We start from the raw sequence: 18,182 nt of genomic DNA, 5'->3' as shown, positions 1-18,182 counted from the left end.
TTTTAAAAAATTCAATGATCAATAAATTGGAAAACCATTATACCTTCACATACGATTGAAGAGACTTTTGTTTCATTTGCTGGTAGCAATCTATCTTTTAGTCACATGCAAAATTAAAAGGTATTCAAATGTAATCAATACATGAAATTTGTTTACAAATGGAAACCAGAAATGTTGCCAGTAACAAAATAAAACAAAATATTTATGGCCCCAAAAGATGTATGATTCACACATAATGTATTTTCCAAAGAATCTGTTCAGGCACCATTTATGCCTCATAGCAAAAATTTGTTTATAAAAAAATTAATATAAGAAGCATTACAACACTTTATAAATAATTTACAAAACATAATACAAAATTAGAAAACTGTTAAAAAAAAAAATCACTGCACATGAATGGTTTTAAGACTGTGGGATGAACATCATTTTTTTCTTCCAAGCCGGCAATTTATATTTATTTTACATTTTCACTGCCCTAGTTATATCCTTGCGATATGTACTTCAGAACAGAAAGACCTTATGTAACTGCTGCCAGCATATTTTTAAACATTTAGCATCTTTCATATACTGTTTGGTTAACTTTTCTTCTTGGGGAATTTTTCTTTGCAAAATTTAGAGCAGTTCCTGGGAGAATCGGAAATTTAGTTTCTAGGCAAAGAGTGGCTGACCGCTATGTTCCCAGGCTGCTGATGACGGGGGAGGCGTGTGGTTTCAAGGGTGGCTGAACAGGTAATCATGTCGTGGGCATTAATGACTGGACAACTGGCAGCGTACTGGAGACATGGGTAGGACTTCAGGTGTGCCACTTCCAAATACTCTGTCTTCCCTGCTGGCTTCTGGGTGGTTCCCTGATTATTACACAAATTGAATTGTGGCCAGAAATTTAGCTCTGTTAGGTACAGGCAACATAGATGTATCCATAGATATAGGTATCTATGGACAGAGAGTGAAAAAGAAAACCCAGAGGAGGAGATGTTGCACAGTGAGATTCTCCCTTGCTTCATCCTCACTTCACATGCACTCACAAAATTTACCTGTGGTTACTGAGATTTTTTCCCCAGCAGGTATTTATATGTCAACACTCGGAAAAGTGTCGATAACAATTTTCACTCTCTTCCTCATAAAAGCAATACTGAAAATATCCTTATACATATCCCACTGAAATTTAAAGTCTAAAATGCATTCACTGGATGCGAGCCCAGCCTGGAGTACTGTATCCTCAGTGCTCTCCAGCCCTGACCTTTGAGAGTGCTCACATTTAGATGCAGCTTCGGGCACAGATGATGGTCTCTGAAGCCTTTGAACTCCACCAACCATGCAGCAAATACCTCATTGTACAAGGCAAGTCTCATCAATAAAATAGTGAGGGTCAGATTAAAAGCCCAATGAAATCAATGGGAGTCCCTTTCTTTCACTAAGTTTTGGATATAGCCTTGAGTTCTTGAAAATATAACTCTGTGAGAGAGGTATCATTTGAAGGCTCCAGTACTTCAGAAGCTTCCTTCAAAGTTCAAGGTAGACCAGCAAAAAATCCAGTACAACCATCCTGAAGTGAAGGAGTGTAATCAGGAGTTATACCAACAGAATTTTACTCTACCACCTCTACAGAGAGCCAAACCAAAATCCCAAAAGTTAACTTTTGGAAAGTCCTGATCAAGATGTAGCTTCTATCCTAATAATGGGCTGAACCCCAAAGGCTGGAGCAGAACTCAGCAGAAGATGAAAATTGCAGGTAGGTGTCATGGGTCAGTTCATACCCCTTCCAGGACCTGCAACACCCTTACCTCTTTCTGAGCCTCACTGCCTTGCAGGTCCAATGACCATAATATTTTAGAAGATGCTTCTCCAATCAAAAAGGAAGCCACAGAGATAAGTTGTCATTGAAGGAAAATCTCCTCACCTGAAACATCTTGCAGGTGACCCACCTCACTATTCCCAAAGGATATTCAATGGGTTTCCCTATATCTTGATTGTTTAGTTTAGCCAGTGACCACAGCAAACACCCCCACAAACCCACCCTCCCACCGAACAGTAGCAGTCAGCAGGGCAAACATCGCTATCAGGGCAACAAAAAAAAGGCAGAAGGAACAAAGCACTACCACTGAAACAGTCCACAGTGATGTAACGATCCAAATGTCCTGATCACTTCTTGGCCTGTCCTTCCGTTTTCATCAGAATCTCAAGAAATTTCTTTGGCTATCAGACTTTGGAGAGAAATTGCTTCAAACAGAACCATAATATAGACGCAGTACTGAACCAAGTGTGCAGTTTATATTTATGCTACAAAATGAGTTTTGGTAACCTCTCCAGGTTCGTGGCCAAAGGACAGAGAAATCCCAAGATACTCAGTCGACAATAAGCACAATGTTCAGCGTGGGCTGACAGTTCATCAGACACAATCCTAATCCTTCTTTGTCCTCTATTGCATTTCAGCATATCAATATAAAAGTGTTTAGGTTTCACTTTTCTTTTTAAAAATCTTCAAACAGTACTGGGGTGTGTGAGTGCAGGGAAGGGGTGGAGAATGAGCTGGAAGGGTGGAGGCAGCAAAAGGGGTCAGAAAAAAAATCAAAAATAGAAATGCAAACCAAGATTTACACCCTTGGAAGAGAAATATCAAATCCCACAAATCACAATAAAAATAAATTATTTTTGGCACCCAAGCACTAGGAGATTGCAAAACTGTTGAAAAGAAAAATAAAAAATGAAAAAGAAAGGAGAGGAGAGGAGAGGAGAGGAGAGGAGAGGAGAGGAGAGGAGAGGAGAGGAGAGGAGAGGAGAGGAGAGGAGAGAAGGAGGCGACCACTATGGAATGGCTTTAACACCTGTTTCTAAACACCTGCAGGGGGTGCAAACAAGGATGACAGAAATTAATCTTGTTGTTTTCATTTTTGTAAAATACAAATGTAAAAATTCATAACACAATTTTACACTCGTAAAAGAGTACACTAACAATCTAGTTTGCAATGCCATGTTTCTGACTTTGGTTAATAGTTTTCATAGTGAATCAGCACTTGATACCTGAAAGGCTACAATCACTCCTCCAGGTGGCAGGCTTGTATTCTCTTTTAAACAGATAAAAGTTTTTTTTCTTTTTTTGTTTTTTTTTTTGTTTTGTTTTTCCTTAAAATGTGTTCACATTTTCATAATATACAGAAAAAAAGTAAGCAGTTATTTGGTTTACTTTAAGTCCATTTAAAAAAACTGGCTTTTTCTTTCTTTTGGAACTAATTCTACGACACACACACACACTAAGTGTTGTGTATTTTTTGTTTTGCTTTTATATAGGAAAACCCATGGACATTTATAAACTGTTCTGTCCTTGTAGTTTTCTCAGTCTTTTACTTACAAGGGTGATGAACAGGTATTTTCACAGAGTTCGAACGGTTACGTTTCTGTTGGTGTGGTTATTTTGTGTGTGGTTTGGCTTGGTTTGGTTTTGTTTTTAGGAGTTTTCTTCCAGCGAGTCTGTTAAAGGCTCCATAGGAACTGCTGTTGCAGGCTCGTGCTGTTTCAAACGTTTAATTGTGTTCTTCAGTGCTTGCCTCTTATTGCAGAACCAAACTCTAACTACTTCGCGGTCATAGTTCAGTTTCTCGGCAATCTCTGTCATTTCCTGCCCAGAGGGGTGCGTGTTCTTCTCAAAGTGGGCATTCAAGATCTCAAGGGCTTGGGGCGTGAATGAGGTACGCCGCTTGCGCTTTTTGGACGGTTCGCTGCCGATAAACTCGGTAAGGTTCTGCATACCTGCTCGATGGCGGGCCTCAGCCTCAGCCATCCACCGCTCAAGCACCGGCTTTATCTTCTGGGCACTTTTAGGGGTGATGTCCAGCTTTTCAAACCTGGCAGGATACAAAAGGCCAGGGTTCAGTTTGGCTGTCAGACTGCTAGCTATAGTGTTCTCTTGGGCTTCCTGTGGTAGGAAAAAGTGGCTTCTCAGGATGGTGTGTCTGAGGGAAAATTGAGAAAGAAGAGTCTTACACTGATGCTCTGCCAGGGTGGGACTTCCTGCCTGCCTGACTAAGTGACTGGCAGAGGTAATTTACAATGGATTACGAAAACTATCAGATAGGTATATATAAAAATATACATACAGCTAGACATTTAAGCCAACACAAAATGAACACTACAACAAAATTCTAAGTACACTACATAATACAGGCTATAAGTTCAGTTTTCATATTTCTGATGACCTTCAAAACCCTTAAGGCTAAGCCTAATTACAGGAAATGACATCAAAGGCAATTTTTTTTTTATCATCTCATCTTTGCGATTAGTCCTTTTGTTTCCCCTCCCCTCCCATGTTGTCCAAATGCCACAGCTTTAATAATATGAACCATTGGCAGCTACTAGCCTTTGAATATCAGGTTTCCTTTCCTTTCATTTTTCAGCAATTTTCACTGTTTGCAAGTTAATACCATGTCCCTTTTCTGGGTCGGAAAAAGATTCCCATAGCTACTGTGGTGTTCAGCTGAAACAGCTGGACACTTTGCAATTATCTTGACTACCCCCACAATGTGCTAAGACAGACTCATGTTTTCCAGATGAAACCCAGCATAATAGTCTACTAATATGCTGTGGCACCAAGCTGGGTTTATTGTGGGATTTCTGCAAACTGTACCAGAATGATATCATTTCCTGTAAATGAGGTCTCCTATATATCATTTTGCCATCAAAAGTCTTTTGCCAAACCAGATTTTACAAGTATTATAAAACATCTGGAAAAGCAGCCACACAAAGCTTTAATCCTTTCAAAAACAAGCCGAAGAGCTGAAGTCACATTTCAAGCCTTACACATACTTATTTATCAAGTTCATCCTCTCTTGCTATGCATTTAAAAAGTCTTAATCCAGTTTCTCTGATGCCAACCGTTTGTATTTCTCCACTTTGCCCATGCCCACCCTGCACCTTGCGGTATTTAATGTGGAAAGGCAACAGATACTGTGCAGCAACATTGCCCTATCCAGCCCGCCCGGTGCTGAAACGCCCCTGCCGCCGCTCATCACAGCGTGCCTTGACGGTGAGACAGATTGAACCAAGGCCTTTGTGCAAAACAACTTGGTGACTGGAGTTGGCAATATTTACTGTCTATATTCAGCGAGTGGCAGCTGCAGAAAATATTCCAGCAGGAAACAATGCAGTTCTCAGAAAGAACAAGACAAGAAATAATTCCAAATAACACTCCAAAGAATTTATGACTGGTGCCCAGAAACCTATTGTGGTATTGACTGCAAGGTGTCCTTCCTTGGTGTCCAGTGATATTTCAATCTGCAGTTTATGTTTTTGAGGTTCTTGTGTCTAGTTAAGAAAATACAGGCTTTTTTGCAGGCAGAACACATTAGCAAGGCGGTATATTGTTGATATGCCCTGCAAAGGGCACCGGGAGACTCTACTTGTGCCTCTGAGTTGGTCATTCAACTTGCTTATCTTTCTGCCCCTTGCATTACCCTGGAGTTCATACTGAAAACCCCTTGTTATCATTAAAAGGAAAGTTGAACCTACTGTTTCTGAGGAACAGCATACTGCCAGTGAGGCAGTTTGTCTTGATGCTTAACAAGAAATGCACAGTCATAGCAAATTATTACACCCCCAAATGACTGATAGCCATTTGAGCGTTGAAGAAAGGTTGCACTACAACCTTGCAAGTATTTGGGACCAGCTTCTACACCTGGTCCTCATGTTCTGAGTAACAGGTTCCTCGAAGGAGCTCTCCATAGAAGGACTCCACATTCTGGTTGTAAGCTATATTTGTGTTCCAACTTCATCTTTGTTTGGATTTTCTTAATAACAGGCTAGTGGGAAACCCTTTCTGTTAGTTAAATTCAAACCATCCTCAGTGGTTTTTTCAGCTGTAAGGTAGATGGAAGAAATGAGAAGACAACAAACTAGACACAAGCAAGGGAAACTGCAATTTATCAATTTAAAGTATAATATGTTAAACAACAACTTAAGGATACAACAAATTGGCAATTGCTAAAAACTCTGCCTGTTTTAGGCATTCTTTACCAATTGACCACAGGGAAGAAAAAAATAAAATTAATCCTTAGCAGCAGGGAGCAATAGCATTCATATCATCGGCATCGCTTGTTAGTGTTGATGCTGCAGTACATGTTTCCTATAACGATATACAAGCCTTGAAACAAACTTCCCAGCAGTAGTATCCTTGTATAGACTGAATAAAGGTTATTTTCTACAGGGAGGTATCTTATAAGAAAAAACAGTAGGGGAGGCCATAGAAGTGAGAGGATCCTATGGAGCTTTTTGTATTTAACAACAATCAATGGGTTTTATGGAAAATCATTGAGCAAAATGTGAGCTGCAAGCTCACTACCCCATACTGATGTTATTTATAACCTTAGTCTTAAACTGCAGGAAAAGTACACTTCCGTTCTATGGGGAATACATTAAAAGTATAAAGAGCAGATAAAAAGACAGAGCATTTCATGGATCACCAAGAACAAAATCCACTTAAATGAGCTTAGAGTTGGTTTCTTGGCTTTCACTGATGGAGAAGGACTATAAGGCATTGCCCAAGAGGAAAAAGCTGTTACCTAAGTGTGTTTGTTACCTCATGCATAAACATGGGATTACTGTAACACACATACATGCATACAGGGCATTTGCTTCTAACTACTTGACTTTAACTCTGCCAAGACTGTATTATCATTTCTTATGATTAGGGCAGATTTCTACTTCTCCTTTGCCTACATGGCCTTTTTTTTTTTTTATAAGCATTTGGGTGATAAAAGATGAATAGTTGCTGGTTCGCAAGATAGCAGGAAGGATAATTTTTTCCCTTCTGTGTTGCCTAGGTAAATCATCATTAACATCCTATATGTGAAGTGCTAACCACAGTAATACAGATTTTAACTTAGCAGGGATGCAGCCATGAAATATTTGTTCAGTAACCCTATCTGTAGAAAATGGCACAGTATGAAGAGGGTCAGCTGGTGCTTATCCAGCACCAGCAGGGTCTCCAGCTCGTCTAGTGAATTAAGTCTAAATGCCAGGAACATTGTTTCTCACTTGTTTAAAAAAAAAGAAGGGGAAAAAAAGACTAAAGTTACGTTAGGGGCACACAATAAGAACATTTTATCTGCCAGCTACCAACAACATTATTGGCTAGTTTAAGTCCCAGATTAAATAATATGTTCTAAAGACATATGACTCAAACACAAGCATGCTCCTCACAACAAGGTGAATAATTATCCAGAACAAAGAGAGGAGAACAGAGTTTATGATGTAACTTGTTACCTGCAGATGGCAGACTGGCTATAGGCTGGGCCTTCGGTGGCGCTTAGAGCTTGGCCAACTTGAGTCTGTGTCAGGCCAAGGGAGAGGCGCCGGATTTTAAAAGCTTTGGCAAATTCTCGGATTTCCTCCAGATTCACCCCATCCACCTCTCCAGTGGCTGTTTGAGGATCTGTTGAAATATTTTTTAATAGTGTCAGTTCTTCATGTCACATAAGAGTAGAAAAGGCTTACACAAGATTTCATTGTCAAAATGTTTTTTTCTGGATTTTTTTCATACTTGTCCCTTTCTCTTCTTTCCCAGAAACACGCTGTCCTGTCAGAGGTGTCACAAAGCATGCTCAGATTGCTACAACACTAATGAGGCTGCAGCATTTCCAGGTGGTGGCGAAAAATTTTTCAAAGGTGCTGAACTCCTGAAAATGTCCAATTCATTTCAGAGTCAGTGGGTGTAGCTGGACTCCTCACTGCCATTTGTGCTTTGGAAAATTTCCACCAGTTTTGACAAATCATGTTCCCCGTTTCCCCTTCTTATCACATACACAAAAAGGGTTGGTGTTTATTTATTTGCAGTCTGTGGGGAGGGCTAAACATATGCACAAACTGCCTGGGTGTTTAATTTGAAATCAAGACTTTCCACTTCATCTGAAATTAACACAAAATAAGGATATTCACAAACCTTCCCTCCCTCTTCCACAACACCCAATGCAGACCACCATCCAAATATCCAAAACAACCCAGCAAACAAACAAGCCCAAACAAAACGCTCCCTTTAAAAATTCCTTCATTTTATAAATTAGTTCTTAAAATATGCCTTTCTAGGGAGAAGCCTTTCAGGCTTTTCATTCTGCCTCCCATCAGGTTGATAATCAAGGAGCAGTGTATTTGCAACATCAGCTGTTATGTTTCAGATGGTAATGCTGCACAATTTTTTACTTTTACATTAGACCCTCAGAAGATAATGCTTATGATGCTGTGAGAATAAATCTGTCCTTCCTCTCCGTAGCAGTTTACTGACACAGACGCCTTTGTCCCTGAAAGGGCACATAATAAAGGATGTCTACCAGAGGAATGCTGCTTTGGTGCTGGATAACTCGGTCAATTTAGGACTTATCAAGGGAAATGACACAACAGCTGGAGAATGGAACTTTTTCCCCCCCCAGGCTACTGATCCCTGGCTAAATGAAAGCGTTTGCCAAGCTGGAGACAGCATGGGACTGGGATGGGGGAAGATTTCAATGTTGTGCAATCCTGCGTGTAGTGAAGCCATTCTCCCAGTGAGACATCTCTATTGTTCTTTAGCTCATTCCTCAGACTTCTTAGGTGAAAAGTTTTCACCACAATAACACATCAATTTCTGTAAATGTAAGCAGTTGTCCAAGGACGGTGCTAGACTACATTACTATTCTGAACCCCATATTAGAGTCGTTCCTGCTAGTAGTGCTATAGTTAAGAGCTTGCCAGCATTACAGTAACAAAGCTTTTATTTTCCAGGGTTTATAAGCCTGATGTAAAATTCCCTTAGGATGGAAATGTCCTATAAAAAATCTTTTAGTCCAATAATAGAGAGACAGAGGGAAGAAGTTTTTCTGCTATATAAATTTAGCCTGTACTGATTAGCCGCTTGAGTGAAAAAAGCACACATAGCAATAGGGTTTTAAAAATACTCGCGTATGTAACCATGGACCACATGAACTATGCATGCAGGCAAACACACACACATGCTTAGCCTGGTTTTGACAATGGTCCGCATCCAGGATTGTCCCTCCTGTTGTCAGTGCTGTGCTTGAGCTCACCTGTACATATATGCATGCACTCATACATTATAAAGCTAGGGCATATATTATTTACTTACAAGTGGTGGGGGCTATGACAGGGGCCACTCGGGTTTGTAAAGTAATTGCTTTTGTAGATGCGAAATATTCTTACTTACCCCGTACACGGTCTATCTAGCATATCAGTTATGATTTTCAGAGACACAAAAAGGAGCTGGATGCTTATCTGCCCTTTGGGTCTTTGAAGAGCCGCTGATAAATGTACAAAATATCATAAATGATAATGGCCTCAGAGATTCCCTTGAGTAAAGTGCACTAAGATGGTGACCTTCCTCACCTCTTTCCTTCCTTCATTTTAAGGCCTCTGACTAAGGCTATTAGGGATGTGACAAAGGACAATTCAGGTCTTCCCAGGAAACTTTAGAATGAGTCTCCAAAGTAGCAAACTCTGTTGCTACTGTCAGCTGCAAACCCCCCCCCCCCCCCCCCCCACACTCCTGTTAGGAAGAAAAAGGGAGGCAAAAAAGCTAAGGTGTTGTTTGCTTGCACATGGTTATAGAGAAATTCTGCTGAGTTCTGCTGGATCCTTCTGATACGCCACTGTTGCAAAAGTGAATACCATGGAAGGTCCTTTTCTGCACAGGGACCAGGAACAATTAGGCTGAGCTCTCCTTGAGATGAGAAAAAACCCTATGATATGCTTCAGGACAGGGGAGTAGATTCTTACATATGGTAGAATATCTGTTGAGAAAGCAAGGCTTCATTCTTATATAGTATCTTTGGGAAGAGGAAGGTACTACCAGATGTGGACCAAAACACTGAATCCTTTTATTCCCGAACTCTGAGGAAAATGGTGTTTTTATCAAATCAGAACCAGATCTACTTAAGGTGTGATCGCAAACTCATTGAAATCCATGGAATTAGGTCCCTTGATTTCTATCAGGTCCATATTACTCAGATAGGACTAGGAAGACCATTTTATTGGCATCATCATTTAACAGCACTGGTCCGTTTTACTCTATTGCCATTAAAATGGCATCAGTACATAATCCCAGACTCTGTGGACTAATGCATATGCATACAAAAATATACACATATAGACAATGGACTTTGTTTTAATAAATTCTGAGCTCTCAAAACAGTTAAGTGTATAGTTTACTTCACATTTTAGGAAGACTACTTTACTGAAGACTGTAAATGAACAGGTGCTTTTTAAACTAAATGGAAATCCTAGAGAAGACGGCACAGTGCCAACCACAAAATAAAGAATACCAGTTTCATTGAGTGGTTAGGTTCTACAGTAGTACCATTTAGATTAAAGATTGCCGGTGTACATTATGGCTCAATACTCTACGGCTGTTGTGTCTATGAAACTACTAGGCCCTAGAGAAAGGTGAGACACTTGTCTGGGACCATTGCAGGGGACATACATACAGCAGAACAACAAGAAAGCCAGGTATCTGGCAAAGGTTGACAAGTAGAGTGGAAGAAATAAAATCTACAGTCTCTCCTTCTGCATTGAAACCATTTTTCCTACTGAAGGGAATACTACTCCTACTTCTGAATTCTTCTGAAAATCCTGTGTGAGTTTGCTTTGCTCCGGTGAATGCAAATTTGCTCTGATTTTAATAGTTACAGTAAAGAGTTGCTACAGAGAAATCAGTGCACCCTGAAGGAGAAAGCAAATTTCTGGTGTGCAAAGTTTTTCCATGGGAGGGGTTGCAGGTGATACATTCTCCAGTCAGACAAAAGGAGAAGTAGCTGGCAAAGGAAGTCCAACAGAATGTAAATTGAGTGAGAGGCAGGATGAGACACTGTTAATGGCAAATGGACTCCAGCTCAGGGGAGAGAAAGAAGGATCTATTTGTGGGGGGTATTTCAATTTTATGAGAACAAATGACAGTAAACTAAATTTGGAAGGATGAAAGGAACTTCATGGAGACACAAGCCTCTGAGCATGATTTCCATGAAGAGAACATATAGTGGGAAAGCTAAGGAAAAGGATGCATGTGAGAAGAGGGAAATGAAACAGGAAAAAGGAGACATGATGATATTGATTGATTGAAGAAGAGAAAACAAAGAAGAGAAAAGAGAATATAAACAGGATGAGACAATATGAAAAAAATCACATAGAAGAGTCTGGAAGAGTAGAGATAAATCTTGCAGTCCTTGCTTAGGCAGAGCTTCTTTTATAATGTCCTTTCACCAGAAGCAACCATAACTTTTGTCTTCAGAAGAACCAGCACTGGTTGGGGTAGTGAGGAATGAAGAGGTGAGAATGGGACAAAAGAGTAGAAACTATAAAGAATGCAACAGTCCAGGGAAAAAAAGGATGAGAAATAAAAACACAAAGGGAAAACAAAGTAAATTATTACAGGGCATCACAGCAGGAACAAGCCTATAAAATAAATGAGAGGAAATAGTGGGAGTTTAAGGAAATGCACCTTTTTTGAAACTAGGAAACATATTAAATAAAAATGTAAAATCATAAAGAAAATACACCTAGAATGAAAGGAAAAAAGAATAAAAACATGGAACTCTAAAGTTATTAAGGCCCAGTTCTGTCCCTTTTGCATAGTATTTCAGTAATTTCACTGATGTCAGGCAGCTACTTGCAGAGAGAGTTAGTCTCTATGAGCAAGTGTGGCAGAATCTTACCCCAAATAATTATTAAATTACTGAAGTTACATCCCTCTAAGCAACATGCCAGTCTTCCTTCTTATAAACAGAAAAAGGTAGCAGAATATGCCTGTTTTACCTGAATTTTACTGTATCTGGCAATAATTCCTGAAATACAGCAAATCTCTACTGACATATTCTACTCTGGGGCCTATACTGGAGGGCTAGATTGCAGCTTTAGAATGAAAGACAGAAAGGAAACAACAAAGTTGTTGCTTTAGGAGGGATAGAGCAATTTCAAAGAGATGTTTAGGAGGCCCTGAGTTGTTTCTTGCTGCCTGCATGCCCTATGGCTTTCTTGCAGGACCACTGACCCACTGCAGGCCTCATCCCACTAAAAGGCTTTGAATGGACTTCAGCAGACATGTTACACAAAGCTACGCTAGCCAGTGTGAGCTGGGATGCAAGGAAGGCTTTGTTCGCTTGTTGGCCATACGCTCATCGTGGAGAGTTAACAGGCGTGCGGTGCGCCTGCCTATCAGGGGTTGGCACCCAGAATCTGAATAGATTCTGCAAAGGAGCAAAGCAGGGAGGAACTTTCTATCCATTTATTTCCCTGTGCACAGACACAGTTATACACACATTAGTTTTCAGTCACCTTAAAGCAATTTTCAAGTTTGTGAAGATCAGTTAAGATTGTTTGTCTAAAAAGGTGGTATTATCAATGGCTATGAAAAACTGTCAAGTATCTAATCTGCCTTTTCATGCTTTGTTATATACATGGTTTGATCTTTCCCTACTGAACTGACTGGATTTTATTCTTTCTTGTAGGCTCTTTTACTGGTTGGTTACTAGAAGCCAACAGGTAGCTTGCTTGTGTCCTGGACCACTGGCATCTTACATGCTACCGTAAGCAGGCTTACACATGCAGCATTAACTCCAGTTTCTGTTGGGTAAATGTTATTAGAAATACGTTGGACAACCATCAAGGATCACTGAGATGAATATTTTGTTTCTGACTGTGCGAGAACTCCATGTAATTGGCAGAAATAAGTTGATCTGCCCATTGAACTAAGCACTCTGTTGCTCTCAAATAACGAGGTCCTGGATGAAGCCCTGACACATAAATTTAGATATCACTTCCAGAATCCATTTGCATATTAATTATTGTCATGCCTTTTTTTAGGTGATCCCTATAGATATCCATTCTCTTTTAGAATGCTCTTAAGATCTGGGTCCCAGTGAATTCCCAACCATGAGACATTCCTTAGTCTAACTGTATGAAAAATATTTTCTTTACTCTGTTTGAACTCCCCACCTTTTGATGTAAGGGAGCTGTTCTTCTGTTTTGAGCAAGAACATAAACACTTCAACTATCTTCTCTGTGCCATTCGTTACTACAGGTAGGGTATTGACTATGGCTAAGTTTGCCGGGCATTTTCCATAGTAAGATAAATTTCAGCTAGTGCAATTCAACCGCTTCTGAGAATAAGGTTAATAAAATACACTGTTTTGCCCAGGATAAAAAATTCTAATAATCTGTTTCCTTTAAAAAGCTTCAATTTCCCTACACCTTGAAGCATGGCCTTGATAGGTGTCAAGGAGGTAACTTATGTCAGTGATGGCCATCCAAAGCAAAAATCTGCCTCAAGGAAGTCCAAGCTCCTAAAAAGGAGCAGGGATTTAATTTTGGAGTGGAGGGAGAGAGGGACTGACTGTGCAGAGAAGGACAGTAAGAATCGCTGGAGTAGAGGAAAGAAAATGGGGGGAAAGAGGCAGCAGCAAGATAGATAAAACAAGGTAGAAGAGGATGACAGAGATTATCTGATATGCTGGTATCAGCTTCAACTGATTCAGCTGATATGCTGAAAAATGCTGGTAAAAGAAACACTGAGATGGTAACCGAAACACTGATAGACCTGGGGACAAAAACTCATTGGGAGCTGGAAGAGAACTGAAGTGGGAAAAGGAATTGAAGGATGGCTGACTGAAGGAAAAGGGCTGCAGGGTGAAGGCAGAGGAAAAAGGAATAGAAGTACTGATGCAAAGGGAATGCAGACTGTGTGGGAAACAGGGTGAGGCAGAAATGGGACGGGGACAGAACAAGTGGTGGAAGGAGTTGAGCCTGAGAGGAATGAGTAAAAAAGGTCTGCGTCTACTCTGCCCTCAGCCAAGTCCATGAACACAGCATGTGTCTTATCCCCTTCAAGAGTAGGACCAACAAGAGGATAACACAATCTATCAGCTTTTCCATCCATTCAATGGACGGAAGTCTTGAGATCTAATATTTCCAGCTATGAATGCAAACATTATCTCACCATATGACTGACTTGCATACTATTCTGCTTTTGTAACAATCTTGAAATTTACCTATGCAAAGATGAAGCTAAAAGAACATCCTTAAAGTAGCACAAATAAACACTCAGAAGTTACAAAATGCTGGAGTGATAGTAGCCCACGAAACAGTGTCACATAGTCTTTGAGCAGGGGATTACCAGTTCCTTTTCCATTCCTCAGTCAGTGCACAGGATGAATTGTGCTTCACTGCTGAGAGACTGATTGATGTATTGCCTTTTTATTTGGTCAGCATGTGGCCCTAGACCTCTACTAAAGTTCTTCACCAAAGACATAGTTATTCATTTCCTCTTGAGCTTTTCAATTTTTTTCAATCTTAATTTATTTTCCTGTGTTTCTACAAGATGAGGGTCTTCCCCTTCTCATTCACAAAGAAGCAGACAGATACGAAGGGAAAAAGCACTTTTGGGTACCCAGTCTAGGTCAAGTAGGAACTGATTTTTAGACGATGGCTTTAAATGGTGTTTTATACACTTCCACAGTGAAAGTGCACTTTAGATTCTAACTGTGAGTGTCAGCTTCTTCTGTAAATTAAAATCCAGGGTCTCAAGCTGGATATTGAGGGAGCACTTGTGAAAAATATGTTTTAAGTTACTTGCCTGACATTGCACTGGAATTATGTGGCAGAGAGGGAGCTCCAGCTCCTCAGCCCTCTACTGCCTAAACCAAGACCATCCTTCACCCTTTTTCCATTCCCTGTCTCAAATGTTACATAAATTTGGAAGGAGCTTAGTGAATAAGGCAGGGAACAAACCCCGGGAAAACAGCCTTCTTCATTATGTAAGTCTAATTCATCCCCAGAGCAAATCCATTGGGAACACACTGAATGAAGCATGAGAAAAAAATAGTGTGTGATTTTAATCACAACATATATCGATATCATAAAATACATGTTACAAGAAGAGTTGAATACTGTTGCATGAACAACTCTTTTCTAGTACCTCCTGATTTTTGACTGATTTACCTTGTAAACTTAAAAAGGTTTCTTCCATGTTGCTTTTATTGTGTAGAGAGCTCATCTATGTGGGGAAATTGACTGGAATAACTACTGTGGGATAAAGTACCCCTCAACAGTTAGTCTAAAATTTTTTTTTTTTTTTTTTTTTTTTGGAATAAGAATGGCTACAAGGGAGGCTATTCTGGACTAGCCATTGAGAAATAACTTATTCTGCACTAGCTATGTTAGTCATTTTTCCCACATAGGCAAGGGAGAACTTTATGTATTTTTTTAACATGAAACATCTTATTTGTCTTCCTACAAGCTTGTCTACATGAGACGATTTACTGACAGAGCAATAGCAGCATATTTATAGCAGCATAATTACATCGATATATATTTTATGTACTTACAGCTACCCATGTGGATGTTTTTATTCCAGAATAAAAATATTCACACTGGGAGTTATACCAGCATAATTTTACCACTATACCTCTGCTAGTAATTTCCCAATGTAAAGAATCTCTGAAGTAATCCAAACAAGATTTTTTCAAATCTTCCTTCACATGACAGTTTTTTTAAGCCCTTCATAAGCTTACCTCAATATATTTTACATCCTCAGTATGGCCTGTGCTATGCTGTTTTTTTACTTGAAAAAAAGTACATGCAGTATCTTTGAACAAGGTCATCCAATATACTCACATTCTTGCAGGTGTGCAAAAACTGTTAATGCTTCTTGTGTATACTTTAAACCTGTTGTTATTGCTATGTAAAGACCAAAGTTAATACTATACTAGTAAGACTGATAAGGTAATAGTGAAGAACTAAGAACTAAGAACTGCATGATCTGGAGAAAGGAGCTGGTCAGCTGTTAAAATCCTAACACTGAACTCAGTTATTTCTCTTCAGCATGCTTCCCTCTCCCCTCCCACATGTCACAGTTCTTTCTTGCTTAAATTGTGCAAGCTTTTCCTGGCAAGGAAGGTCTCTTGCTCTAGATGTGTACAGTGCTTGGGTTTGTAAAAGAGTTTGCTACAACAGTGTAAGTAAACTAACAAACAAGCAGCCTAACTAAAAAGTAGGAGGGGATGCCCACCAGATTTGGAGCAAAAGAATTCATTGTACTGACGGATTAAAAAATTTCTCATTTCCAGTGAATATAAACTACATTTTCGTTTTAAGAGTGCCCAGTGTCCACAAAGTCAGTTAAGGGCTGCTAGCATTTCTATGACCATTTTAGTGTTGATTGCAAATTCTCAAGGCATGTTTACCCTTAGCCCATCCATCACAGCACTTAGCAGTTCTTATTGGCAAGAGTCACTGTAATTAGCAATAACAATCTATTATATGGAAAAGGAGGGAAGGTACATCAGGAAACTCAGCAGTGAGGAGGACAAACAGAGGGGAGAAGTAAGGAGAGCCGGGGAGCAATACTTACTGCTGACTAACTGGCCAACACTCAAAGCTGAAGAGGAGGAGGATGAAGAGGAAGAAGAGGAAGCCTGACGCACTGGGCTTTGAGACATAGATGCTTGATTGTGAGCCAAATGCAGGAGATTGGGCTGTGAGGCTGCTTGTCCCACTTGCGTCTGGGAGGGCTGATGGAGCTATATGTTAAAATGTAAAAATAGGTATTTAGAATATGAAGCAATAATAAGAAACTTTCCACGCACCATCTCAGCCTTCTATTTCCAGGGAACAAATGCCATAGGAACATTAAACACCATGGACTCAGTTTAGGTGACAGAGGGTTACAATAGCAGCAATCTGAGCTGCCTTGAGTTCTGACTTCCCATTTTTGCTCAGTTTAATCAGATACTTAATCTAATTAGCAGCTGAATACTTGCTTGAAATGAGTGATGGGAGATATCTGACATTCCTAGCAGCACTGATTTAATACATACATGTCCTTACCTGTTTTCTGACTCATGCAGTCAGACCTTTACTCCCTACGTAGATTCTCATATAGATCAGCTTTGTTTCAGAGAGGTCCTTTCATACTGTGGGACCAGGGCCAAGAAGAGTGAGAACGGGGAAGAGAAGATAGGGGAGAAGACTATAGGAGAGGAATTATTGTTTTATGACATTGGATCGAGCAAACAAATCAAAATTTTGAAATCTTATTTCTTGATCTATAAATTGTCCTTTTCTAGCGCACACAGTGAAACTTCCGAACCCTATTCACACCAGGACTGCGTCAAGAAAGACATACCTAAGAGCTTCGGCAAGTAATGGTAGATGCAAATGATACACTGTTATATATGAATCTGTCTTTATGAATTTTACAATATAGTAGAGCCTCTGGGGTTTTTTTAGGGGAAAGGAAAGAACCATTAATCCCTTTCTGCCTATAATGAACTTTCATGTGGGCTTAAAAACTAAGCATATTCTCCTCTATTGATTTTTACATAAAACTGCCTACAAATTTGAAGGGCAGTCTTTATACAGAATGAAGGTACACCATGGGTCTTACAGTTTCGAACTGGCTTCTTGTAGGCCAGTACAGCCTTATCAGAACCTAATAATACAGTAATACTCAATCCCAATACACTAAGATGACTGGTACTTATTATACCTTTATACTGTGTTGATTCTTGATCTTGACCAAAAAAGATTGCAAAAGTGTACTAAAAGGCTTCACTTTTAAGTGACAGCCATTCTTTGAATCCTCAGAAAGCAGAAGAGATAAAGAGCTATCTGGCCTTGCCCAAAGTCAATAATTTAAATCTCATTCTTGCATTATGAGGTGTATAAATTTTTATCTTTTGGTATTTCGTTGAACAAACTACTTCAGAAAAGGTGCTGAATTCATTAAGAGTACTCAAATTATATATAATATGCTCCCGAAACACACAGAAATGACTGATATTAAGTGGACAAAAAATTGTATGGCATAGTCGATAAATGTATCTGATCACATTCAAGATGACACTTTTCTGTGGAATACACTGAACAATTTTAATGGCTTTACTCTTGTTACGGATCTGATTAAAACTAGGGAAAAATTACAACTCCTCCTTTTAATTCCCACATGGAATAATATATTATAAAACAAAACCATCAGCTTTGAGTTACCCTTTAATTATGATGAAAATTATTTGCGTAAGTCAATGTCCAGTTTCTGACTTTAGTAGGGATCAATAAACAGGAACATTTTATTAACTTGAAGAGTTTTAAACAATTATTAAAAAGAAAAATGGCACTGCATCAAAGGGATAGTAGTTAAGAAGGTGACTGAAAGACTT

The 18,182-nt window shown here is 39.5% G+C and overlaps 1 protein-coding gene across 1 annotated transcript in view; it reads right to left on the bottom strand.

Annotated features, from left to right (window-relative positions):
• Positions 1-2,749: 2,749 nt before the first annotated feature.
• POU6F2 (POU class 6 homeobox 2) overlaps positions 2,750-18,182 on the bottom strand; it is a 252,350-nt gene continuing 236,917 nt past the window's right edge. Inside the window, exons 7-9 of the mRNA XM_026121391.2 lie at positions 16,376-16,544; positions 7,255-7,423; positions 2,750-3,950 (exon numbers count right to left, since the gene is read on the bottom strand). Coding sequence (XP_025977176.2) covers positions 3,446-3,950; positions 7,255-7,423; positions 16,376-16,544 — 843 coding nt within the window. The 3' untranslated portion in view covers positions 2,750-3,445. The remainder of the gene's footprint in view (positions 3,951-7,254; positions 7,424-16,375; positions 16,545-18,182) is intronic.

This window comes from Dromaius novaehollandiae, chromosome 2 (assembly GCF_036370855.1).
Source record: "Dromaius novaehollandiae isolate bDroNov1 chromosome 2, bDroNov1.hap1, whole genome shotgun sequence".
In the NCBI taxonomy this organism is placed as follows: domain Eukaryota; kingdom Metazoa; phylum Chordata; class Aves; order Casuariiformes; family Dromaiidae; genus Dromaius; species Dromaius novaehollandiae.
Note: the sequence above shows the minus strand (reverse complement) of the source record. Positions and strands in the feature narration are given on the sequence as shown.